This window comes from Ceratosolen solmsi, unplaced genomic scaffold (genome assembly GCF_000503995.2).
Source record: "Ceratosolen solmsi marchali unplaced genomic scaffold, CerSol_1.0 scaffold15, whole genome shotgun sequence".
Classification (NCBI taxonomy): domain Eukaryota; kingdom Metazoa; phylum Arthropoda; class Insecta; order Hymenoptera; family Agaonidae; genus Ceratosolen; species Ceratosolen solmsi.
In genome coordinates this window covers 611,179-638,614 of record NW_011948434.1, presented here as the reverse complement: position 1 = coordinate 638,614, position 27,436 = coordinate 611,179, and the positions used below count along the sequence as shown (strand labels likewise).

Sequence of the window (27,436 nt, the reverse complement as noted above, 5' to 3'; positions counted from 1 at the left end):
AAAAGAATTATGAATTAGAATTGATGATAAAGAAACCATCTGTTGTAGATCGCCTTTGTATATTTTCATTAGACAAGAGTATAAACTTTATTTTGAATAATTGAAATTACTTTTGCAGTACATTGCATGACATCAACAAAAAATTAAAAGTTAATTTTACATAATAAAAATAATAAAACATTTTAACTATTAATTTATAAAAATAAAAAAAATTAATATTTTTAAACTATGTTATATAAATTAATTATATGTAGCATATTCGTATTGATAATGTCATTATTGAAAGTGAAATGAATATAGTACATACAAAAACTTCGTAGAAATTTAAAGAGCAGATCAAAGAGCAGACAGTAGAGCAAAGAGCAGAGCAGAGCAAAACAGAGCAGAGCAGAGCAGAATAGAGCAGAGAAGAACAGAGCAGAGCAAAGCAAAACTGAATAAAACAGAGCGCTATTGTGGTTGTACTTATTCCATCTTTACTTTTTTCCTTCGTTCTTTGGCGCTTTAGTACGCGGACTCGCTTATCTTTCCTTACTTCTTTGACAATCTAGTTGTGAACGAAACGGAAGATTCCTAATCGTCCTCATTATTATTTCAGACGTATTTCTTTATTTGTACTTTAATAATAAGTAAAGAAAAATATAAGGTTGTAAGAATTTATAATTAAGACTTGAAACTTCAGACATTCATTACACATTTAACCAAGAGTGAAGAGATAGTGCGCTTAAATATGGCTGGTGAGAAGCGCAGTGCTACACAGGCCGTGGATCTGGCGCTTAAGGAGTCTGCGATCATTCTGGATATCGAGGGTACTACATCCAGCATCAGTTTTGTCCAGGTAAATGGGTGATTATTTTTTATATTGATGAACGATAAAGTAAGAGATGGACGTTTTCGTATTTGCTTCATGGCGCCTCACTACGCCCTATCACACTCTTAATGACGGCTTTAAAGCGAAAAGAGCCGCCCGGTTTTACCTTGTTTTTCGCAAAATACTCTGATAGTATGATATAAGAACAGATTTAACCTTGTAAGAATTTTAAAAGGGAAAGTCAGGAAAATGTCGCCACTTTTCTAATATTTTCTTTTAAACATTTTCACGGACAAGTGTGGTTTTCTGCAAGCGCGCAGCATTGATGCCGGTTGATGACGGGATCGACCGTTGTGCTCTGTTTATTACGAACAAACTGCATATCATTACAGCAATATTGCTATGCCATTTCTGAATTTTAACTCTGTCTTATTCATATTACAGTGTAACTTTGTAACTAAAGTATAAAAGTAAAAAAATCGAGAAGCCATTTCTGCATCTAACGGTTTCAATACATAAGCCGTTCCTGTACTTCATCTCATTCTCTCTCCCTCTCTCTCTCTCTCTCTCCTTATATATATATATATATATAATAATAATGTGGGGGTATACCTATATTTACCTATAGTTTATATTCTGTAATTCAACATTTTAATTTTGACTTTTACCTTTTATTTTGCTTATGTTGAAACGGTTGATTAAATTTGATTGATTTTGATAAAGCCATCTTTTGATTCCCTATAATTCCATTTCATTGTTCGTACGTAGAACAAAGAGTAATTTTGAGCCATGATGGCGTTCATTCGTAAGAATAAAATGTAATTGGTTTTCAATGTTCAGTAAAATTTAATGGTCACATGTTTGTAATACACTATTTTGCCTATGAACATCAAAAATCGAATAGTTATATCTTTCGTATTCTGAGGAGGAATGAAAGAATTCAAAAAGGGCTGCTCGCTTCTAGATCAATTTAGATTTGTATTGAATTTCATTTGTATAATTCTATATACTTTCATTTTTGACACATCCATATTAAAACTTGCCAAAATAAACAATTATTATTTTTTATATATAATTTTCATTATTAGCGAAATAATATTAATACATCGATTAATTGTAATATTTTAAATTGAAAAATAAAAAGTATATTAATTAAGTTTTTTATATTACAAGATTAGTTAATTTTATTGCAATATATTGAATTTGCAGGATACACTTTTCCCATACGTGCGAGAGTTCTTAAAAAAACATGTCGACGAAAAATGGAATGACGAAGAATTCAAAGCAGATTTTTCTAAATTGAAAGAACAGGTAACCAAAAATTTGTATAATTTTAGCAGTGTTAAAGTTACTGTCACAACAAGAGTAAATAAATAATATAAATATATTCGAATTTTTCAAAATAAATCTCAAAAACATGCGCTCAAAATTCCATGAAAACTATGCTTGAAAAACGCACACACACACATACACAATGAAATATAAAAAACAGATATGAGTCTAAAATTAATGTAAAATATTCATAATTTAGATCCCACATATTACAATATTTTTTAATGGTATACCTAATTGCAAACACTGTTCAATATAAAACAAAGTTAGCTGTATTGTTAATCTCAATGTTTATTTTACTTAATACAAATGTTTTCAATATGAGAAAATTTAAAATAAATTTTATAGTAATTTTAAGTCTATATACAAAATATATTTATATTGTATAATAATTATATGAATAACAGTTGCTGATAATATTCTCAGATTTTCAATAAATGTAATATTAAATTAAAAATAACATTTTTATAAATCATAAACTATATTTGCTATTAAAATTGTTGTAATTTCTTTATGTGTTATACAAAATTATTAAATTATTTAAAAATAATATACATATTACAACAAAATATTCTGCTGTCAGTATTTATGTTTTGTAAATAATATCTGTTTACAGCTTTCAATCAGACTATATTATAAAAAAATATTTATTTGTGAAAATTTCATGGTTTGATATTTTTAAAACTATAATATTCCTTTCAATTCTTTATAATTATGTAAGCATTCAATGTTTTACTACTTTTAAATATTGTTAAATATTTAGAATATAATAATAAAAAAAAATTTATCTAAGATAAAATGATGTTGGTTACTTGCAATAATATAATTAAATATTATATCGTATTGTTAAATGCAATATTTAACTCTGAATAAACTATTAATTTTTTAAATTATTATTCTTATTAGGCTAAAGAAGATGAGAAGCAGAAAGTTGATGGATTTATACCAATTAAAGAAGGTACAGAACACGAAACAAAAGAATCTATTGTACAATATGTTCTTTGGCAAATGAATAATGATCGTAAAACTGATGCATTGAAGCAATTACAAGGACATATATGGAAAGCAGCATACAAGCCAATTAAGGGACAGTAAGTTGAAACATATTAAAGACCATATATTTAATTAATTTGATTAATTAATTAAATAAAATGAAATATCATTATATATTCTAATAAAGTATTTCTGGAATAAAAAGTAACGAATTTATGATATTTATTTAACAGTAGGTTAGATGCATTTTCAGTGAACAATTATTGGATATATTATTTTGTTAATTCTATATAATGAATCTAATAATAGTCATATACTATTTTCCAAAATACTATTGCTCAAGAATTATGGTCTATTTATTATAATAACATTCAAAACATGAAAATTTCATAACAATATTTTAACAAAATGTTTAAAATAATATAAATAAATGCAATACTTGATTCTACATTATAAAATGAAAAGCAGACATTTAATATTATTAATATTTTCATTTATGTCGCAAATTTACAGGAAATAAATTAATTGAAATCAAACAAAATAAGATTTCTAAATAAGTAAAATATTGTTGCTAAAAAATTGAAATTGAAATATATATTTTAAACTAAACTGTAGTTATAATGCATAAGGAAAAATCGTTATATTTTTAATGTAAGTAAAGTTTAAAATTATATATTGAAACTTTGTAATGCTACACATAGGAATGTACTAGTATGTGTATTTTTTCATGATATTTCATTTCTCAGTTTTGTGTAAAAAATAAATATTTTTAAACATTTTTAAAAACAATTTTTTTAACAATACAATGTTAATATTTTATAAAAGTTAACTACAACTGTAATATGATATATAAAAATTGTTCACTATTTAATAAAGATTTTATATTATTGTTTATTTTTAGTACAATAATTATCATTATAATCTTTGTTTTAATAAATTTGTTTTCTTTATTGTATTTATCATCTATTATCATATTCTGTATTTTCTAGAGCACTTTTTGTATTTTGTTTAAAAGTTTCTTTTTAATAAAATTATTTTTGATTAATTGATACATATATTGGAAAGTCAAGATAAATAAGAATTTTTTACTTTGTTTATAGGTTTCACAACGTAATAAATTTTTCTTGAACAACTTATTTTTAATTGTATCAACTAAAAACACTTATTCTTAAATTGTTTAATTCTTTTTGTAAATAGCATCTTAGAATATTATTACTATTTTTTAATTTTTGTAATATTTTTTAAAAATATATAATTGTTTATTTAATTTCTTTTGTTTGAAAGTTAAGGATAATGGAAAACAGGTTTGAAAATACTAAGTACATAAATAATATTAAATAAGTATAGGATACTGTATGTGCTTATATTTCTCTATATATATATAATTATTTATATTATATGTATATTATATATATTCTTTGATGTGCAAAGAGAATATTTTTTTAAGCGCCTCACTTCATTATCATTTATAAAAATATTTATTTTTATTTAAATAATATTAATAATCATTATAAACTTTTTATAATCTTAATAAATTATAGTTTATAAATACTATTAAATATATTTAGGAAAATTGGAGAAAATTTATTTGATTGTAAAAATTAAAAATAGCATTAAAAAATAATATACTTTGGTGATATATTTTTAAAATGTTTATGTTCGTAATAAAATAGTTTAACATAAATAATTCATCATATTCAATAATTTATAAGTGCATAAGGTTATTTGTAGATAATTTATTAATTATTCCTAATAATATAGGTTTTATACTGACCATTGGAAATAATAGTATCAAATAATTAATATATTAATATATTAAATTATAATATTTAATAAAGCTTTATATACCCAATGATCTAATTTAAAACTAAAAGAATTAATAATAATAACCTTCTTATTTTAATGAACAAAAGAAAATTATTCATGAGAATTATATATTTAAAAAATGTATTATGTCAATTTTACTAATTTAAGAAAATTGTATCATATTAAAAACTTATTTAAAAGAATAATTACATTTAGTATGTTTATAATATAAAGCAAAAACTGCAGAAACTGGATTACAGTAAACTCTAAACTAAATAATGATAATTAATGTACGAATATTAATAACATATTCCTTTTTCTTGTTTCCTATGATTTTAAAATACACAATTTTTATTAGTTTAGTTATTGGTATTGGAATATAAGAGACAATAATAAAATATTTATAACTTCAAAATTTCAACAATAAAATAATTGTTTGAAAATGTATTTTTCATAAAATAAAATAAAGTACTGTTAATAGTTCAACTACGTTTTTATAAAAATGTTAATTTATTAATTTGAATGAATATATAGCAAATTTTATCAATCATTTTTCAATAAATATGCAATTGTATATAAGTAACTTTTGACAAAAAATTAGAGGTAAATTGTTTTTAAATTATTAGTTTTATGAAATAATTTTAATAAGTGTTTCTGTTTAATGAGTTTGCTGTATAAAGAAGATTGCTACATATAGTTTTTAAATAATTTATTATTTCTATTTAACTCTGTTAAATTCAGTTAAGTTAAGACTAATTCGTTTATTTAATAAATATTTATATCAAAAACACAATAAATATTAGTATTTTTCCTTTGAAAAAATATCTTTTCTTCTAATATTTAAATTTAATACCTTGTATTGTTTAAAGTGTTTATGACGATGTTCCAAAAGCATTTGAAGAATGGACAAATAATGGTAAAAAACTTTATATATACTCGAGTGGAAGTGTGGAGGCACAAAAACTATTATTTGAAAATTCAATACATGGAAATTTATTAAAGGTATTAAAGACTTTCTAAAATATTAGATAAATATATTTTATTGTAAACAAAAAATCATTTTTCTTTCAGTATATTAGTGGTCATTTTGATACTAATATAGGCTCAAAACAAGATATAGAAAGTTACAAAAATATTTTTAAAAGCATTGGTCTTGAATCGTCAGATATACTATTTCTTACCGATGTTATAAAAGGTAATATAAATTTTATTAATTTATCACTGATTAATAAAGTTGACAATTACATATAAATTCCATATTTTTAATATTATATTTAAAATTTAAACAGTAAATATAATAATCACTAAGAATATAGTTTTTATTGCAAATTTTTATAAATTTATATTTAATTTTAATATATATGCAAACTAATATTAAATTTTGTTTTTATTTTATTATTTTTATTATTTTATTTTACTCATAATAAATTTGATTAGTTTTTAAATTATAAATAAGAATACTGTTATGTTTAATTTTATCTTAAATGTCTTAAATTACAAAAATTTATATCACATAAGTATCACTATTAAAATTTATGAATATAATCTAATTATAAACAAAATTTATAAAAAAGAAAACTTGAATACTTGAATATATGATCTTTGTAATAATAATGGTACATTTAATAATTAGTATTTATTTGCAAATATTCATACACATATATATATATAATTACGATGGAGAATAATTTGTATAATTATACCATTTGAGGAAAATATATAACTATTTTTATATCCTGACTCTTGTAAATTTTCCATTTATTTATTAATTTTTATTAATATCAATAATTTGTTCTAAGGATTTAAATATTTTATTTTGATTTAGATAAATTGACATTTTTGTGGATATTAAATTTACAGAAGCTGAAGCCGCAAAGGGGGCAGGTCTTTCCACCATCATTGTTATAAGAAAAGAAAATGCAGAATTAAGTACTTTGGAAAAAGGTTCATTTAAAACAATTGAATCGTTTTCAGAATTAACCTTTCAAACCTCCAGCAAGCGTCAAAAAGTAGAAGATGCTAATAATATAACAGAAAAAAAAGATAGTAATTCCTTGGAGGGAAAGTTAGCTTTCAGTGAATTTGGAAACGAACCTATGGACACAACGGACAATTTAAAAACGCCTATTAAAGAAATAAAAAATGATTCGCAAATCGAAGTAAAATTAGATAATGTAACAGAAGAAAAAAAGGTACTTAAAGAGTTAGAAAAAACTATAGAAAATGAGAACAAATTGGTACAAGAAGCAATATCAGAGGAAAAGACTGTTACAGATATGAAGATGGAATCTGATAAATCAAAAGAAATTGTAGAAAAAGATATAAATAAACGAGTGGAAAAGACAGAAACGGAGATTTTTAAAGACAAATCAAAAATTGATATTTTTATTGTAGACAATAAATCAGCAGAAATAGAGAACAAATTATATGACACAGAACATAAATCTGCAAAATTAGAAAAAGTAACAGAAAAGACATTGGAAGAAATTAATATCGTGATTAAAAATAAAATTGAAGATTCTACAACAAAAGAAAATATATTAGAAAAAGAAAAGATGTGTGAAACAGTAATGGTAAAAGTTATTGAATCTATGATAGAAAAAAGCACAGAAATTCCAATAAAAAAAATTACAGAAAAGATAGTTCAAACGGTTACTGAAGAAATATCAGAAAAAGCAGTTGAAGAAATTACCGACAAAACATTAGAAGTTACGAAAATCGAAGAAGAACCAGAGTTAGAGGAAAAACAAGCTAATACAGTAGAGAAGAAATCTACAGAAAACATAAAAGAAAATGGTGAAGCTAAGATTTTTAAATCCATAGAAAATAAAAGCGATGAAAGCGAAAATAAAGAAAATGTACAACGCATTGAAGAAGCAGCAAAGATAGAAACAAAAATTGAAACAGATATTGAAAAAGTTAATGAGTTACATGATAATAAAGAACTAGAAAATGCAGGAAAAGATAAAATAATTGATAATGAAAAAGAGGCGGACAATAAAGTAAATCTTGAAGATGAGGTACCAAAAGATGTAGAGAGTACAAAATTGAACGGAACAACGACAAATAGCGACTCTATAAAAAATGTTATAGATGAGAAATTACATAGTAATGGAGTTAGCAAGGAATCAGAAAAAACGAAAGCGAATAGAGATGCTGAAGAGTCTACTAAAATGAAGAAGGCAGTAGCGGATGGCGCTGGTGAACCTGACGTCATTAATTCTCCAGTGCTTACAGCAATGTCCTAATCTCGATAGGAGATCTTCATCGTTCATTTTTTAAGAAGTTCTTCACACATAATCCCACTGCTCCCTTAATCCTTGACAATTATCTTAAAAGTATGATAGGAAGATCTGGTGTTTCCCTCAAACCCTTTGTATTATAGCCGGGTAAATATGTTATTTTCGACGATAAACATACTTTAGTTTATCTGCGCTGCATCATTGTTAATGTATACGTTATTGTTTAATTTTATTTACTTTTTTGTTAAATTATACAAAAAAATGTATGTTTATAAAAACATATCTTTTATAATTTTATAGAAAAGGTAAATGTTTTTAGATAAGATGAATTGATTTAAGTTAGTAAAATTTACGATATGAATTTTAAAAATATTGCCCGGCTTGAAATAATTATAATTGCCCGCCATTAAACTCTCTCGTAGGATTCCATTTTCATTTTACAGTTTAATTTATAAAACGTTTTTTACAAAACGATAATAGCTTTTACGTGACACTTTTTAAATAGAATTATTGTTCCTTTGACAAAGATATAGTGATGAACAGAGAGAAAGAGAGAGAGAGAGAGAGAGAGCATACAGCGTGTTTCAGATTCGGTTGTCCTTTGGATTTGTAAAGCATTGGTTGTGCGGTAGCAATTGCCAATTTAAAATGTTTCTACCATCAAACAAAAGTGCATGTATTTTTTATTATACAATAATTTCAAAGCAGTAGTTCGTAAAATCCTATATTCAAGACAAAATATTTCTTATAAATATTTTTGTTCAGTTATACTATTTATAAATTTACAATATTGATAATTTTAATTTTCATATCTTAATTTAAAGCGATTATTAATCTCTTTATAGGAGCATATATCCTAAATTCAGCAATAAATTATTTACTAGACTTTATGTTTGATTAGATACAGCCATTATTATAATTGACTTATTGATTATGTTTAATAATATTATGAATGAATAATTATTATTAAGAAATAATCCTATAAAGTAAATACAGTAGCAATCTTATATGAATTAATATTTGCTTTGTAAAATTATCCTGTCTAAGATATATCATTAATGGTGTTTATCGATTCATCTCTGTGATTATTTGCACTCTACTATTTATTATCGGTAATGGTAACTCAGTTAGGTTTCACACATATCGGTTTTTATATTTATATTCTTAAAGTCTTCCGGTTTCTTATCTAATAACATGTTGTGCCTACCTCAATAAATAGCATTAATTAATATCATAAAATGTATTGCTATCGGTAAATATAAAATAGAGTCAACTACCAAGTCATTTTTTTCTGACCCATTATCAGTATATTTTTACCACTAAACAAGAGAAATTGAGAAATTAGGTTTTTTCTATGCAGCTCAATAATATACAAGTATTTTAAATTGACAGAAAATTGATATTTCCATTCGTTAGTATCAGTGTTTTAGTATTCTTTCACGCATTGTCAATGTGAGTCTAATTTGTTGACACTACGTTTACATTAAAAGTCAGCTTTGAACGTCTATTTTAAATGCGAATATAAATTTAATCTACATATTATTTTTGACAATAATGCTGAAATTTGAAACTAAAAATCAAATAGGAGAATGGCGGTAGAGTGTAATTTCCTGAGTATTTAATAAAAAAAATTTTTTTCCTAATATGACATACATTCTATAATTAGCCTAGCTTAAATAACATTACTAAATAAATCAGAATACGATATGAAATGACTTGATAGTTTTCTACAAATTACATACTTATAAAATTTTCATATTCTCGTTTTGCCTTACCAAGGTTTTTAAACAAACTAGAAATTGGAGCTACTATTTTAACATATATAACATTATCGATACAAAATAAAAATAAAGTTAAGTGAATTAACATTAAAGAAAGGATTGAAATAATCAGTAATTCTGAATAATACTGTAGAATTTATGATATTCTAAAGGTGCTTCTTAAAATAATATATTCCATTAAAATTCCTAACTATTAGTACAATAGATTGATCGAAACCATCTGGAATACTATTCGGTTTTTATAAAATACTCATTTAACAAAATTGAAATGGTTTTTAATTTAGTAATCAAACTATACTTATTTATTGTATGGAAAATTAACGTATTTTTTATTATTTATTCTAATGTTCGGTACATTAGATAATTAATAGAAGTTGTTGATATTTATATTTTAATTGAGCTTGTATTTTTTGTTTGACAACCAAAGTATGAGGTCAAATTATAATTAAGAAATAAGGAATGTTTTTTAAAATGTTGAGTGGCTAAGTTAATCCGAATATATTTTTTTTAGCTTGTAAGAGACTAGTAGTAATCTTCGGGATGATCGAACTTGTCATTCGCTGTAAATTATTTGTCCATATTTTTTAACTTCGAGTATCGCATGTTAGTGTGGGTTTGAAAATTTTCCCCAACTTCATTTTGTTTTGATAATAAATATGAGCAAGACGAAAATTTAAAAATAGGCTAAGGAATCTCAGAGTTGGAGTATACTATAATCAATGTACTCTGTGCCAAATAAATTTAATTTTTCTTCATATGTATTTACAACAAATTTCTTTACTCAGCATATGTTTCTCATCATTATTTTATATGCTTTTCTTTTTTTACATTTTCTAACAATTTTTAGTGAAAGTAATTTAAGACTGAATCGGTAGTATGGTGTAGAGTCGCTAGCTGTAGATTGTAGAGGATATTTTTTAATTCTTTGTACTTAAGAGGCAGTGATATTCTTGGTTTGTATTCCGTAAATCATTTTAAAGTGCGTGTAACTAACGAAGATTTGTTTTTGTGCCGAATAACGGAACAATTGCATGGTATAATCATTCTGATTAATATAAAATATTTTTAATTAGCTTCATACATATAAATAGTAATTATTAATTAGAGATATTCATGTTTTAAGACACCTAATTTCTAAATTATATAAAAGTAGATAACAAAATTTCTAAACTTTAAGGCATGTACATAACTCTAAAATTCGTTTTTTACACGCACTTATGATTTTTATTTAAGAAATGAATGCGATCTATCGTCGTTTTAATATTATTCAATTTTCCATGTTTTAATTTTTATTTATTTCACGAATTTCATAAAATAATTCGTAAATTCTGTGTAAATGTATATTTATTTTCAAGCCTTGTAGAATTTTTTAATTTGTATACACAAATATTTAATGAATAGAGCAGAGTAATAAAATTGTAAAATCCGTCGCTGCTACTTCATGTGACACGTCGAACTGAGCTACCATATAAAAGATTCCCTTAACAAGAATCAACTAATCGTTCAAGACTTGCTATGGACTCCCATTTACTAATCTTAATAATATTGAATTCTAGCGTCTAATAACGATGGAATGGCCTCTTTCTCCGGCTGACTTTCACGACATCATATGGCATCATCACCTTCATATCATCCATTTAATGTTTTCGTCAATAGTTGGGGATTGATGTTTGAAAATCGTTATTTTGTACGAAGATACTAAACTGCTCGATGTATGGAATACCTATTTTTATCATAGTTTTTCTTGATCTTGTATCTATTCATTCATTTAACGAAAAATTAAACAGACTTGTAAAAATTATTTAGTTATTAAATATGATTACAAAATGGTATACAAATATGATTAAAATCATTTTTAAATCTAAGAACTATTCTTAAAGAAAATAATTAACAGTAAAAATAAAGATTATCATGATGATTACAATTAATTTTTTATAACTGAATTTTCATTTTCCAATTGAAAAATAAAACGTTCTATTGCCATTTTTAATTCAAATTTCAGACTTTCAATAAATGACCCGATATTTATTTAAATTATGAACTCAAAAATTTGTATATGATGTTATATAAAACAAAATTATTTTTATTTCTATTTTATAACTAAGTTTATTTTTTGTACCGCTGTTATTGTGTATAGATTAAATGACTAAATTTTCTTTGCTCGTATTTAGGATAGAAAAATAAACAAAATTCTTCAAAATATAAGTATTTCATTTAATGCCTTTACAAAATATCGAATTAAATGTATATAGTTGAACTATAACATTTATAGTATTACATTAGTTTATTTTTTAAATTATTTTATTTTATTAGTTTATTTAATAAATGTTAAAAAATAAATAAAGTTATACCCAAAAAAATAGTTATGACAGTTATTAATGTATATTGATAATTATAGATATTTATATAATTTAATTCATTTAATTATATTCTATTTCATTTAGAACATAAATATGGTTTTCAAATAGTGTTAAAATAATTATTTGTTCATGTATATGAGCTAACATAAAAACTATTTTAATAATTTGATAAATCAATTTTATTTTATTTAATTTAGGAATATATCTATCTTTATTAAATATAATTTTATATATCTTAATTTATACTTGGTATATATATACAAAGAATTTTTAATTATAAAATAGTAAAATTATCTATCATCTTAATGTATTAATGAAGCTTGCAATATTATTAATTAACCAATCTATAACTTACTAGAAGTGAACACTTATTTTTATTAATATAAATTATCTTTAATATATACAAAAACAATTCTATATAATTTAAGTTTATACCATATAACAGAATATATATATCAAACATATACGAGATAATACAAGTGTATATTTTAATGTTTTTATTACCGTCGGTAAAAAAGAAAATTATTTATTTTTATATTATCTTCTGAAGCTATCATCTTAAACACTTATTTAATTGACCTTTTTTTTCTATTTTTAAGATGTTAAATGTCTATTTATATCTATACAAATTAATTCAATTTAAATGAGTTACGAATATAATGCTTTTCAATTTGTAAACTTGTCAAATTGCATGTCTATGCATTTTCATTTAATTTATAAATATCTAATTTTAGTTTAATTCTATAAAATCATGATGAAATATTTAAGTCGTAATTATAAAAATAATCCATAGTTTACTTCAATAACGTTATATACAATCGGATAAAAATAAATCATATAAATAATATATATATTGAATATACATTTTTTGCATTGTAAAAATCTATAACTAACTATGCTTTTTTCTATATTTTTTATAAATTTTTGTTTAGAAAATGTAATCTTGGAACTACAGTTGGTCAACATAGTATAAGTTAATTAAATTGTATAATATATCAATATTCTTAATAATAATATGAAAACATTGTATAAATATTCAATAAGATGATAAATCATACATTATTATAAAATAAATTCACGAGTGCTGATTTTTAAATTAAAAACTTTCAAATATTTTTATATTCGGATAGTGTAAATTGCTTTAAATTTGTATAACAAGTTAGCAATATATTGTTTTAATTGTATGAAATTTAAAAAAAAAAATATTTTTATCAATAAACGCGCCTTTCTTCATTCTTATATTAATTGAAAATATATCTATAATAATTGTTTCTATATTTGATTTATTACTTTATTATTTTTATTTATAACGTTCATTTTATCTCAATTAAATTATAATAATATTTTAATTGAAAGCATTAATTTGATTTATTTAATTATTGTAGAAAGTTTTTCAAATTACTGCAATATAACTTATTAATAATTATATAAGCGAATAATACATTATACAGAATATTGATAATATATAGTGTACAAATCGAATTTCAAAATGTGAAGTAAGCCCTTAAACATTCAAATAATTTAAAATAATATTTTTTCATTTTTCATTTTGTTTTAAAATTCACTTAATTTTTTTGCCAAATATTATTCAATTTTAACTATTTTGAATGTTTTTTACATAATATTTTATTTTATTATAATGATTAAATTTATAATTACAGCTATAATTATTATGTTTTAATTTAGAATTCATTGTACAATAAAAACATGTATACTTACTTTTTATTTGTATACGTATCGTTATATAATATGCAAAATATATAAAAGAACATTTATTATAATGCAAAGCCAAATTATTGACAAAAAATTCTATATGAATAGAATTAATTTTTGATGAAGATAATTTTAATAATTTTAAAAAATTTATTGTAAAAAATAAGTTTAAACAAAAACTATTTATTTTGAAACTATTTGATTATAGATTAAATATATTGAAATAATTTATTACAGTGCAAAAATGTTTAGTATATAAGAACTACATAGTATAAAACTATTGGATCTAAAATATTTTTATTTTCTTAATTTATCAAAATATATCAATTTGTAATTTATTTACACATACAAATAGAATGTATTTCATATTACAACAAAATTATAAATTATTTTAAAAACGAAAATTTATTAAAATATGATTTATTCTATAAACGATGAAATTTTTATAGAAGAAAACTTGATTTAAAAAAAAAGTTTTAAATCGTCATCGAATATATTAAATGACTTAGAAATTAGAGTTTAATATGCTTAGACATAGTTTTTATGTTTATAATAATTCATAATATTTTAATTAATTATAGAAATTTTTTATAGAAAAAATATTCTAATCTCAATAAAATGATGAAATAATATTAATTTTGTTTTAATTTAATGTAAACATAAATAACCTTTTTACTAAATGTAAATAATTAAGTAGATTTTTTACGCTTTTCAAAATTTAAATTATATAGATTGTATGAATTTTTTCTTAGAATACTTTACAAATTTCTACTGGAATATAAGCGTAATACCAAATGTACACGATAATTAATTTTTCCAATATTCATCTTTTAAACATATATAATTTTTACTGTTATTATTATTTAAATAAATGTAATAAAAAATTCTATAATAAGTACAAAAAGAAATAAAAGTGTTCATAGATAAATGACTTTTTGTAATAAAGTCATTATTTCTCTTTAAGTTGCCAGCTATTATCTATACGGTGTTTACTGAGCAAAGAATAAAATTGAGTTATATTACTACATTTATCATATATTCTTTCCGCGAACTTAATGAATACTTAATAATTATTTTGTAAATTACTTAAGTAAAGATTATTATTGTTAATTATAATTAAAAAGAATTATATAATATTTTGATACTAATTCAACATATTTTTTATGATTAAGTAGTTTTTATATTCAAGACATTTAAATAAAAAGTGAGTACAAAAATTTTGTTCACAATTATACAAATAAAAATTTTGAAATAGCTTATGTTTTTGGATAAAATTATGTATATAATAATAATGTTCTTACTATTCTTTTCACTATAACTGATTATTTAATACTTTTCAAGAGTCAAATATTCATTTTATAAATCACTTTAATTACTCATACTTTGTTATTTCTCAGTATTTATTAAAACTAACAAAAATGTGTGTAACACGACTGATTATTCTTATAAAATATTTTTTTCTTAATACTATTTATGTCAATTTATTTTTTAATTTTTTTTACTGTAAAATAACCCATTATCAATTATTACAATTACAATAGATATTAAAATAAATTATATTTCATTAAAATAAATTATAGTACAATTTTAAATTATTAAAACATAGAATAATAAATTACTCATATTTTTACTTTTATCTAATGGTAGTATTCATTTTGTGAGATCATTTTCTCATGCCAAATTAATCAAAATCAAAATCATGGCTCTTTAATGTAACAAATAAGTTGTTAATCTTACAATATTAAATAAAATGATTACCCTTTGTAGTTTAGTAGTTTTTTTAATTTATTATTTTCATTTCTATATTAACAATAGTTAAATAAGGAATATTTTATTGAAAATTGATCTTGACAGCACTTTTAATGTAAAGTGAGTAAATTAAGTTAATATTGTTCAAACTACATCTGTATTGATTTGAATTCGAGAACTAATAGACAAGTCAAATTTAGTTTTCAAGTATCAGATGCTATACACATCAACTTGTATATAAAATTTAAAAAATGTAGTGATTTATTTACAATATTTTGTTGAGATCATTTTCTGATTCTGTAATGAATAATGTGTATAAATAAATAAATAAATAAATAAATATTTTAATATTATATAAAAGATACTTGAAAATATATTCTTCAAGTAAGTACTAAAATACATTATTGGTAAAGTAAAAGTAAAGGAAAAGTAAAACAAATAAAAAAACTTTTAATTTTAAAATGTTATGAAAAAGAGTTTAAATAATAATGCCTAAATGTCACTACATAGATAAATTTATACGTAATATAAAAATATTAAATAGTTATATAAAAAAATTAAATGGGTACAATAACAATATCATATGCCACAAATATGTAATAAAAATATTCATCAAAAAAGCGAACGTTTAATTATCTTTTTTATAAAGAAAAATATACACATAATCGTCTAATTTAACAAAATTATATTTCGAAATTCAGCTTTTATATTAAAAATGTAGTTTTTAATTTTATACTTCTTTTATAAATTTTAATATAGTCAAATATATGAAAATTATAAGTTTTATTTCATTTCATATTTAATAGAAATAACATTTGTGTATTTATAAATACACAAATCAATTAAACTGCCTAAAAGTAGAATTAAATATTATAAATTTAATTTTAATCATTTTCTCGATGAGTATATCTGTATTTTAATATTTGGATTAAATCACAAAAATATTATTCTGAAAACTTGGAAGAATTAAACTCTTCCTAAATTGAATATAGATAGGTCTTTTAAATTTATACAAAAACAATTAATGCTAAAATAAAATAAAAATTTTTTATAAAAATAACTCTAATTTTCTCTGAAGAACTTACTCAGCCAATCGTTTTTGTAATATATAGTAATTAAATTGGATTAAATTTTATAAAATTATCTAATGTTTCTCAAACTTCTATAGTAGAATTAAAAACTCATATTTATATATTAAAAATTCGTAAAAAAATTAATTTTTCTTTTAAATTAAGTTAATATTAAATTATTATAACTATATTGTTAAGTTTTAATAGTTATTTTTAGTAAGAAAAGAAAAGTTAAACTTAAAAAAATTTTTCAATAGGTGTTAATATTTTTATAGTAAATGAAAACATGCTTTTATTAAATTATGTTTGATATTGTTTGCTTTTCTGTAGATTCCTGAAAACAGAATTTTATGAAAATAATTGGATCTTGTTTAATATATGTATTATGTGTAATAAAACAGATTATGTCGTGCAACTTTTAATAATATAAAAATAATAATATATAAAAAACATACATTTTATCATGACACTGAATACTGTTTATACTATAATGTAAAATTATTCATGTATTTAAAGTTGTATTTTCACAAGAAATTGTAAATTAACAATTATAGTAATATACGATTTAAACAAAATTATTTATATACTTTATATACTTTTTGAATCTCAATTATAAAGTCTATAATTCTCCGATAATAGATATTTATTTCAAATCGTATATTTTTTTCAACGAAAAATATGTAATTGCAAAAATATCCTCAAAATTAATTTTTTATTAAGTATATCTGTGAAATTACATCAGTGAATTTACAAAGCTATCTGGGAAATTAGAATATCTAGGAAATTGGAATCTTTAAGAACTTACGCCTTTATACTTAATTTATAAATAAAATTATATATTAAAAATAACATTTAAATTATTAAACATTTTTTTTGTGTTTATGTATTTTTTTTCTAATTCTTTATAAAGCGTAGTTCAAAAAATGAAATAAATATTTCAAAATACTAATCTTTGAAACCATAAAAGTCAATTTTTTAAATGATAATAATAATCAAATGTATCATAATTTGGTAGTAAATTGAAAGTATAAGATAAAAATTTTAATTTTCGGTAAAGACAATAATAAATAAAGTCATTCGTAAAATTTGATATTTACTAATTCTTAGAAATATTTTTTATATTTAATAATTTTAAAAATATTTTTTTCTAAATTTTTATTTATAGATTATTGAACATTCAATTTATACATAATTGATTTATTCTATAAGAACATAATAAATTATATGAAAGATTATATTTCTCTAAATTTTGGAAGCAATACACATATTTCCAGAGATCGTTCTAATATATTTTCATGGTTAAATGAAAGTATTTTTATTTTAAAAAGTAATTATTTATAAGCATTACTTAATTTTCTAAATATTGATTTGAAATATATTTATATATATAATCTAATAGATTTTTTTATAATTAACTAAAATAATATTAATGCATGTTAGCATACTTTTTCCTAGCATATTTTTCAGGCCAAGGTAACATTGTCCGTATATTTTAATTACTTTGTTCCAAACAGATATTATAATGTAAATATCTTTATAATTTCCAAAACTCTAGTTAGAAGTTATAAGGAAAAACATTTTATTAAAATATATTATATCATTATCGATTCATGTTGAATTAATTTATTAATAACTAAGAATTTAATTCTTAAGAATAATATTTATATTTTTATTTCATAAACTTTTTAAATACCAAATAAAATACTACTTTAACATTTTATGTAATATTATAAAATTTAAGAATAATTATCTATTATCATTACTTTGAAAATTTTCAGAATTATTGATATATTTTGTTTAAATGAATATAAAAATTACTTTCTAAAATATTTATACAATTTATGGAAATAATAGAGTACTATAAAAATTATAAAAAGTCTAAAAAAAATTATAAAGTTTATAAATATAAATCTTCAAAATTATCATGTTTAACAATAATAAATTAAACAAAATAAATTTAAGTAGAAAAGTCCAAATATATAATTTATGTAATTTCATTTAAACATATGCTAATTATATCTACGAATAAAGTATTTTAATTTATTCATTATGCGTGTCATCTACTTACACATTAGTCTGTATAATAAAAATGAGATGATGATATGATTTTGTTAAAAAATTTATAAACTATAAAGTCTTTTTTTAAAGTATTTACAGTATATTGTTATAAAATAAAAAGTAGAATTGGTCAATTTTCATAATAGAATAGTTTAAATTTGATTATTTAATTATTCTTGATTATTCAGGATGAAATTGTAATCATATGTAATTTTTTATAAACTTTGTTTTTAAATATAAAAACTATAAAATTTAGTAATAATATTAATAACTATTTTATAAAATAAGATTTTTTAAAAATATTAAATACCTTTAATCTGATAAACCAAAAATAATTTGGGAGTATTATGCTTTCACTTAGTAAATAATGCCTAAAGATATAATTTAATAAATAAGAAATTATCAATAGTTAATTAATCTTTATTATTAAAAATTGTGTGTATAGCTATATAAAAGCATACACTATCAAATGCTATTTGATGGGATGGGTGGGGGAAGCAAGGATCGTCATAATTTCTTGAATTGAATGGCGGGTTATTTGCAACCAAGGTTAGCGAGACCAAAAGAGCACGCTCATTTTCTTTTTCATTCTTTCTGTTGGGGTGGTAGAAAGAAAGAAGAGAAATAGTGTTAGAAGGTAGAATGGGGAATCGATTTGACGACAAAGACAGTCTAATCTGGTAATAGTCTATCGCATTCTTTCATGAGTGCCGCGTACATATAGTTATAAGCTAAAATGGTTTATGTATGGGCATATTGAGTGAGAGTGCATAGGGCGTATGTCCATATACATGCATATGAATGTATATGGACAGCGTCATGGCAGTCAAGTTTCTCTTCTCATTCGCTCGACATTGGGGTCGTGGCATGGGATTGTACGCGCATACAGCGTAGCTACGATTCATAAGTAAAAGAGTGAGTGACTTGAAGGCGTCCCTACTGGTGGCGCCACCATCGGCGATACGTAAAGAGAATGACAGAGTGAGCGTGTAAATGAAGGAACCAAAAAAGGTAGTGGGGGTTAGGTGTTATACGACTGTTGCCTGAGAGAGCGAATGAGCGAGAGAGGGGATGGGCATGGGTAGAAGCAACTCGACAAGCAGGGGAAGGGGCCAGTAGTGGAAAAGCGAGAGAAAGCGAGACAGACTAGCAAGGAGAGTCGACTTTATGCAGCTGCGGGACGATAACAACGATGGGCTACAGGAACCTGCTATAGCTGGGGAAATGCCAAATGGGCTATAGGATCCAGCCTGCCTAGCTCTACGTACCTACATACGTACGCTGGAACTCGTAGTGGGGTATGGCAGACGAGCAGCAACACAAGGAGAGAGAGAGAGAAGGAAAGCCAGCGCGGTTGGAAAGGCTGGAAGAGAAGAGAGATTTCAAGCGGTCCTTTCTCGATCCACGTTTTCTCTGCCTCGACGACGAGAACTGGGATATTTCGAACTTGTCTCTCTTGCTTTCGTTTACTGATAGCCTAGACTTATGAATTCTTTGCTTTTTCTTTCTTCGTACGGTTCTCTTCTCTTTTATTCTTTGGAAGTTCCATGGCTCCTCATTTCGTGCGTGTTTTATACCCGGTATGTTTTAGTTCAAGCTACTTATTCCTAACCTTACTCTTTTTACTACCTTTGCAGTAAGAGGCGAATTGTATTTAAGTCCGTAGCATTGTATTAAAAATACGCTTCTTTGATAATGTAATATTAAAATAATAATAGCATATACAATATATCAATAGCTTGACCCAATGGCCAGTTGAATCGTAATCTAAATCTAAAAAATACATATATATTTTATTTTTCTACCTTTTGTAATAAAAAAGATGATAATGAGATTCGAATTTAAAACTCACTAAGCAATATATATATATATATATATATATATATATATATATATATATATATAATTTTTTTAAGCCTCGTCTTTAAGTAGTATTAATAAACACAATTAAGCTGGTATATATTTTTTATTAATCAAATGTAAATCTTTATTGTAGCCACAGTTCAAAATCTTAGAATAAGAAAGTGGTTTATGCAACTATAGTATAAATCCAACTACTTAAATTATACAATTTCTGTTGCGAATTTTAATAAGACTATATACCCTATACTATACTATAGAAACATAAAAGTATAAAACTACTGATAAATTTGATTTTTATTTAACTTATTAAACGATATATACGACTAATACCGGAAGTCTTAGAACTGGCACTAGATCTCCATCGTTTTAAATTAAATCAAAATGAAGCGCTTATCCTTTCAAAATATTTGCCATATCTCTTTAGCAGACCAAATAACGTTGGTAATAAGATTAATATATGAAATAACCTATAATTTAGGTAAAACAGGAATATATTCAATAAAAACGCAAGTAATCCGATGAGTCTATGAAATAATCATTTTAAAAACTATCAAAAAAAATAACTTCAGGTTAAAACATAGTAAATATTATACTAAAATACTATTTTTTATAATTGTTCTAATTATTTAATGTTTTAATAAAATTTATTTTGAATTAAAAAACATATACATATAAATATAATATATAATATAAAAATAAGTATAATCTATTTATTTGCAACAATCATATTTCTTATCAACTTTTCAACTAAAAGTAGCTTATAAATATAACTATTAAGTGTATAAAACTTCCAGATAATAGGAATAACATTAACTAGAAGTAATAATAATTTATAAAGTATAAAACAAATTCTTTATTTTAATTTTAAAATCTATTATACATTTCATCATATTATTAATTGAAAATATTTTCCCACGAAAATTATTCATAGATAATAAGTAATATATTTAATGCAAGAGAATGTAGTGAAATATTTACTGATAAAAATATTGATAAAAATAGTTTTTTTCAAATAACTAAATTTTACTAAATAATCATTTCTCTTTTAAAATAGGTTTAAGCATATGAATATTTACGATTAACAAATATATTTATTTTATGTATTTTTGCGTTTTAACATAAATATTTAAACTAAAAATTATATAGCGTTTTAAAAGAACCTATTTGTAACTGAAGCTTCGAAGGTGTAATTTGATTTCTTTATTTATATATTTGAAATTATATTAACATTAAATGTAATAATTATTTAATATAGTATTATTAAATTGCAATTATATTTCTTTAATAATACAAATTAATTTACTATGATAAGGAAATATGGTGAGATGATTATACAATAATTTAAGTTATTGGATTGTTTAAAGTCCAATATCTGTAATCACTGAGATTTACTTTTTATTGAATGCATTAAACACAATTTTTTTTTTATTTATTATTATATTTATTTTATAAAACTAATTTTAATTGGAACTAATGATTTTAAAAACATACTTTGATGTTGAAAAGATTCTTTTCTGACTTTTAATTTATAATCTATCTTTCTATCCTTTATAACATATTTTCTACTTCTGTTTATGTCTCTATCATTATGATTTTTTAAGGTCGTTCATATGCAATAATTGTTAAAGTTAAGTTTAGGTGTGATATGAAATCATAGAATTGTATTACATGTCAGCAAACTTGTAGAATTATATAAATATGATTGACTATTTGACTTATATATGGATACTTCACTGTACTATTGATACATTATTATAAATAATGTTAATGTACATAAAAAGATTGTAATTTTTGTTTTTTAAGTAATTACTACATATTTATTATAGTTTATAAAAAATGAAATTATTATATTGTTTATTTCTATAATATTTTTTTCTTTAGCTTTGCAATCTCATGTGTGTTGGTTAGTGATTTTTATTATATAATGCATTGAACTTCAGACATACAAATAAAGCCTTAACTTTAGCTCCATAAAGCTGTACAGTCAGAAAAATAAATGTTTCAGAATTAGTAGAAAAACTTTTGGAAAATCAATATAAGCGGTTTATAATAACAATATGATAGAAATTATGAAATTAAATTGTAAAGATATTGAAAAAATTTTTATAAAAAATTCTCTGCAGTAAGCAATAGAAATTTATTCTATCTATTATATATATATATATCTAATTTATTCTAATTTTAATAAAAAGTTAAAGGTTTATTATTTTATAAATGTAAATATTAATTGTTATTTTCTAATTAATCGGTAATTAAATTTATTATAAATATGTGTAATTAATATGGTATTATTTTTATATCTTTTGAATTAATATTTCTTAATTTATTTAAAATGAAAGTTCTAATAGTAATATTTTTATAGAATTTAATTATTTGTAGAATAATTAATTTGATTCTAAATTTGATTCCAATTTATAATGTATTTTCTTCATTAATTACACGAAATCTATTATATTTAATTTAAAACAGTAATCATACAGAATAAGGAAAATTGTTTAAATAGTGGATTTTTTGTGTGAACCAGTACAGTAGGTTAAATCAAACAATTTTATTAAATACTTTCTTAAGGTGTATTTAAAAATTGCAATAATATACAAATAACATTAATTAAAACATAGTTCTTTATATAACTCTTATTTTATATAATGAAATAGCTATAAGCACTTATTTTACATTACATAGGTACTGATTGACTATAATTACTGATTATTATTTGTATATAAGTAATTAATATTTTTAAATATATTAATATATAAATTTTAATTTATTTATTGGATATAGAATATTAAATTTAATTAAATATTAAATAAAAAACGAAAATTTTTATTTTTAAATATAAAATGTATTGTCCATTTTATACGTATTTACTAATTGTATATATGATTTCTATTATTTTGAATTTATAAATAAAATTGATATAAAACCTCATAAAATAAAAGAAATTTGTTTATTTAAGTTTAGTTGATTATTTTTATCGTTTGACAAAGTATTGTTTAATTATTTTTATAATAAATTATATATAAATTCAAATACAAGAATTTTATTCGACTAAATTAAAACAAGTTTTTTATAAAGCTTAATTATTTCTGATCAATTTGAATACCTCTAATCAAGTTGACTATAGTGACAGAAGCTATTACAGGATTTTAATTGATATCTGTATAGTATAAAGCGCAAAGCCTTGGATCAGCAAAATAAATCAAAATACAAATTACTATATGTGCTTTAGGATGTAAATATATTTTCATATTCTGGACTTTGATATTTAAATTTTTATTTAATTTTAAATTTATAAGTCATTATTAAATTTCTTTAAATGAAATTTAATATAACTAATTATAAAGACATATAAAAATTGTATATTAAAAATATGCCAGTGTAAAGCAAAAAAAAATTTGAAAGTGCGCACTTTTTAATTAAAATTGCATTAATTTGAAATTATTTTATTAAAGATTTGATAATCGGCACTTCCTTAAAATTAAATTAAATAAATTAAATGAATTATGAAGCTTATATCGTTTATAAACATATTAATTTGAAAAATAAGTTAAAAATACTTTTTTTATTAAACAAAACTCGAACACTAAATAAAAACAAAAAATTAAAAATTAAATATAAACATTAGATCGATAGTAAAAGTAAATTTAGAAGAGCATAATTTTTCAATGATTTATAGTTTTATAAATTTAATCAAACTAAAACAAAATTTTTAATGTATGATTAAATATGAGCGATACGTGTAATAAGATACTTTATATAATATATATGAAAAATATAAAAATATATGAGTAAAATAAAGTCAAAATTTATATTAAAATTCTTTGAATTCTATTTATTTATATAAATTTATCATATTATTTATAATGCCAGTATATATTTAAGATACATATTATGATTAATCTTTAAGTAGATTATTTTAATGTTTATGATTTTTGTTGGTTCTTCAGCTAATCACATTAGAATGGATATACAAAAAAAGTTTTTATCTTTTTAATAAAAAATGTACCATTGAATAGACCGTTGAATAAATACATAAAATTTGACGGGAATATATAAATACCAAGATAAATAACAATTAAAAAAACATTCATAGATATTGAAGAAAGTATAATATTTTTATGTTTAAAAAAGGATTCTATTCTTCATAATTTCATAGTTAGTTAATATATAATGTAATATATTTATTCAATATTTAAAAAATATATAGTTAAGTTCCTTCCTTTTGAAGGTTAATTACGAAATTCATTTATAATATTGTGAAATTATATATAAATAATCTAAGTGATATTGGAATAAAAATATGTGCAATAATCAATTGTATTCTACTTTTAAAATAAATAACTATATTAATGAAAGATATATTTTTATTTAAGTACACTGTTGTTGTTTTTCATTTCAAATATTAAGATTATTTTCTGTAAATATTAACGTAATATAATTAATATTGATTATCTTGTTTGAATAATATTAGAAAATAGAATCTATTTCGAAATTTGTATACTAATTACAACTGTTTTATTGTATTCGTTGTTAAACTTTTACATATAATATAGACATTTTATATAATTGTTTCAGACTTATGATTTATAATATAAATTTGTAATATGTCATACTATTTATTTTTTAAATGATTAGAATATGTTTACATAATATTTCCATAATAAATTGTGTAGCGATGACTTAGTCAGCTGACGAGGAATTGGTTGCATGTATCACCATGAAAAAGTTACCGCGTTAATCCTTATTCCATTCTTTCTATTTTTCACTTTCACCAATTAGTCTTTTGTATTTTGGTCAATCCATTCTCTTGATCATATTTACACTTATCTTGGCCTTGCCTCCTTATCCATTAAACGGTTGCCTTCCTTAGAATGCTTTTCCTTGCTTGAGTAGCGAGCTTTTCAAGCAATCTTCTAATCCCTAATATAAGGAGTTTCAATCAATTTACTCTTTGCTAACTCATTTATCTTGCATTTGCATGCAGGAAAAGCTAGTTTCTATAATTTAGAATGTGTGAATGTTTATTTCTTTATACTATAATATTTAATTTAGTATTCTGAGAAAGAAGAACTGGAAATTAAATGATTTAATATATAAGTAAAATTGCTTTGTAACATTCGGTGTTTCCTTCTTGTATTTCGTTTTTTTTCAAATATAGTATGATCTTAAATTTATCTTATATATATGCATATATTATATTAAATTTTATTTTTATGTATAATACTATATGATAACGAAATTTTGAAAAATATAAAAATATGTAATTAAATATATTATATATTTATTTATGTTTAAATTATTATTTATTTAATTAAGTAATAATATTATGTAAATATATGAATATAAAATTATATGTATTTACATAACAATGTATTTAGTTGATTCATTTTTATTTGTAATAATTAACTTCATTTTACTGTTTTCGAAATTAAAGACTATAGATCAAAATAACAGCATTCATTGTATAATCTCTTTTGTAGAAACATAACTTTGTGTTATATCAATATTTACATTATTTATTTTGATACTCGTAGGATTGAGACAAATATTATTTATGTTCGGTGAAAAGCAATATTTATTTTAATTAATTTAACAAGTCTTATATAAGAATACTCATATTGGATACTAAACTTGTATATGATCAACGATGTCATTATTGAAATAATTACTAATTAAAAATAATAAATACAAATTAAATATAATCTGACTGCAAGTAAGAGTATACGATGAATCAAAATTGTATCACTAAGCTAACTAGTAGAAGACTGTTTTAAATGCATTAATTACTGGAACTTAAAAGGAACATATCAACATTTAAAATAAATTGTATATATAATTTAGGAATAGTTCTTTATAAAATAACTATTTTGTAATTGTTTAAGTAACAATCCTATTTTGAATCAAATAGTATTTTTGAATGTTTCTTAAAATCTTTTTTGTACAAGCTAAATAAAATATATTACATTATTTTTCATATATAAATACTTACATTTGTAATTTAATAATAATTTATAAATGATATACATTATTGTATTTTTAACATATAAAATATTAATTTATCCTGTCATAGAATTAGCTTACATAAAAATTGAATAAGTTGCTTTCAAGTTAAGTTCGATAATAAGATGTTGGTTGACATCTGAAAATGTTTTTGTTATGATTAATTATTATTTATTATTAGGCAAGTTATTTTATATTAAAAAGATTTTACTCTGATTCGAATAGATTTTTATAAGAACTTATAATTAAAAATTTGAATGATAATTACATCAACTAATTTAAATTTTCTAATAGAAAAATGTGAAAAACCAATAAATTCATGTCTTTATTTTTTTATGAATAATTTTTATTAAACGTTTAATTAATGCTTGATTAGTTAATTTTAAACTTAATAAAATATTTATATTAATATTTGTTTTTTCATTCAATAAACTTTTTCAAAAAAATTTCTTGTTCAATTTGAAAGAATTAAATGCATATATCCACTCATCAGTTTTACGTTTAAGCCTCCTAATTTTCAAAAACTGATAATTTTTAAAAATAAATTATTATCTTAATTAATTTATTTATTATATTATATAGTAAGTTACTACCAATGAAGAAAGTTGTTGAAAATAAGAATTAGTTTGTTGTTATACCGAATTTGTTAATTGTATAA

The 27,436-nt window shown here is 21.8% G+C and overlaps 1 protein-coding gene across 1 annotated transcript; it reads left to right on the top strand.

Moving 5' to 3' along the window:
* Nucleotides 1–490: 490 nt before the first annotated feature.
* Nucleotides 491–9,107, top strand: Enoph (enolase-phosphatase E1). Its single transcript, XM_011502677.1, has 6 exons — nucleotides 491–838; nucleotides 2,021–2,122; nucleotides 3,050–3,234; nucleotides 5,812–5,944; nucleotides 6,014–6,137; nucleotides 6,803–9,107. The coding sequence occupies exons 1-6, from the start codon at nucleotides 731–733 to the stop codon at nucleotides 8,188–8,190; spliced, it is 2,040 nt and encodes a 679-aa protein (XP_011500979.1). The 5' UTR covers nucleotides 491–730; the 3' UTR covers nucleotides 8,191–9,107.
* The last annotated feature ends 18,329 nt before the right edge of the window (nucleotides 9,108–27,436 follow it).

Coding starts and splice junctions, on each gene's coding strand:
- Enoph (XM_011502677.1), top strand. CDS start 731: ATGGCTGGTGAGAAGCGCAGTGCTACACAGGCCGTGGATCTGGCGCTT. Junction 2,123..3,049: donor TTTCTAAATTGAAAGAACAG/GTAACCAAAAAT, acceptor TATTCTTATTAG/GCTAAAGAAGATGAGAAGCA. Junction 5,945..6,013: donor TACATGGAAATTTATTAAAG/GTATTAAAGACT, acceptor TTTTTCTTTCAG/TATATTAGTGGTCATTTTGA.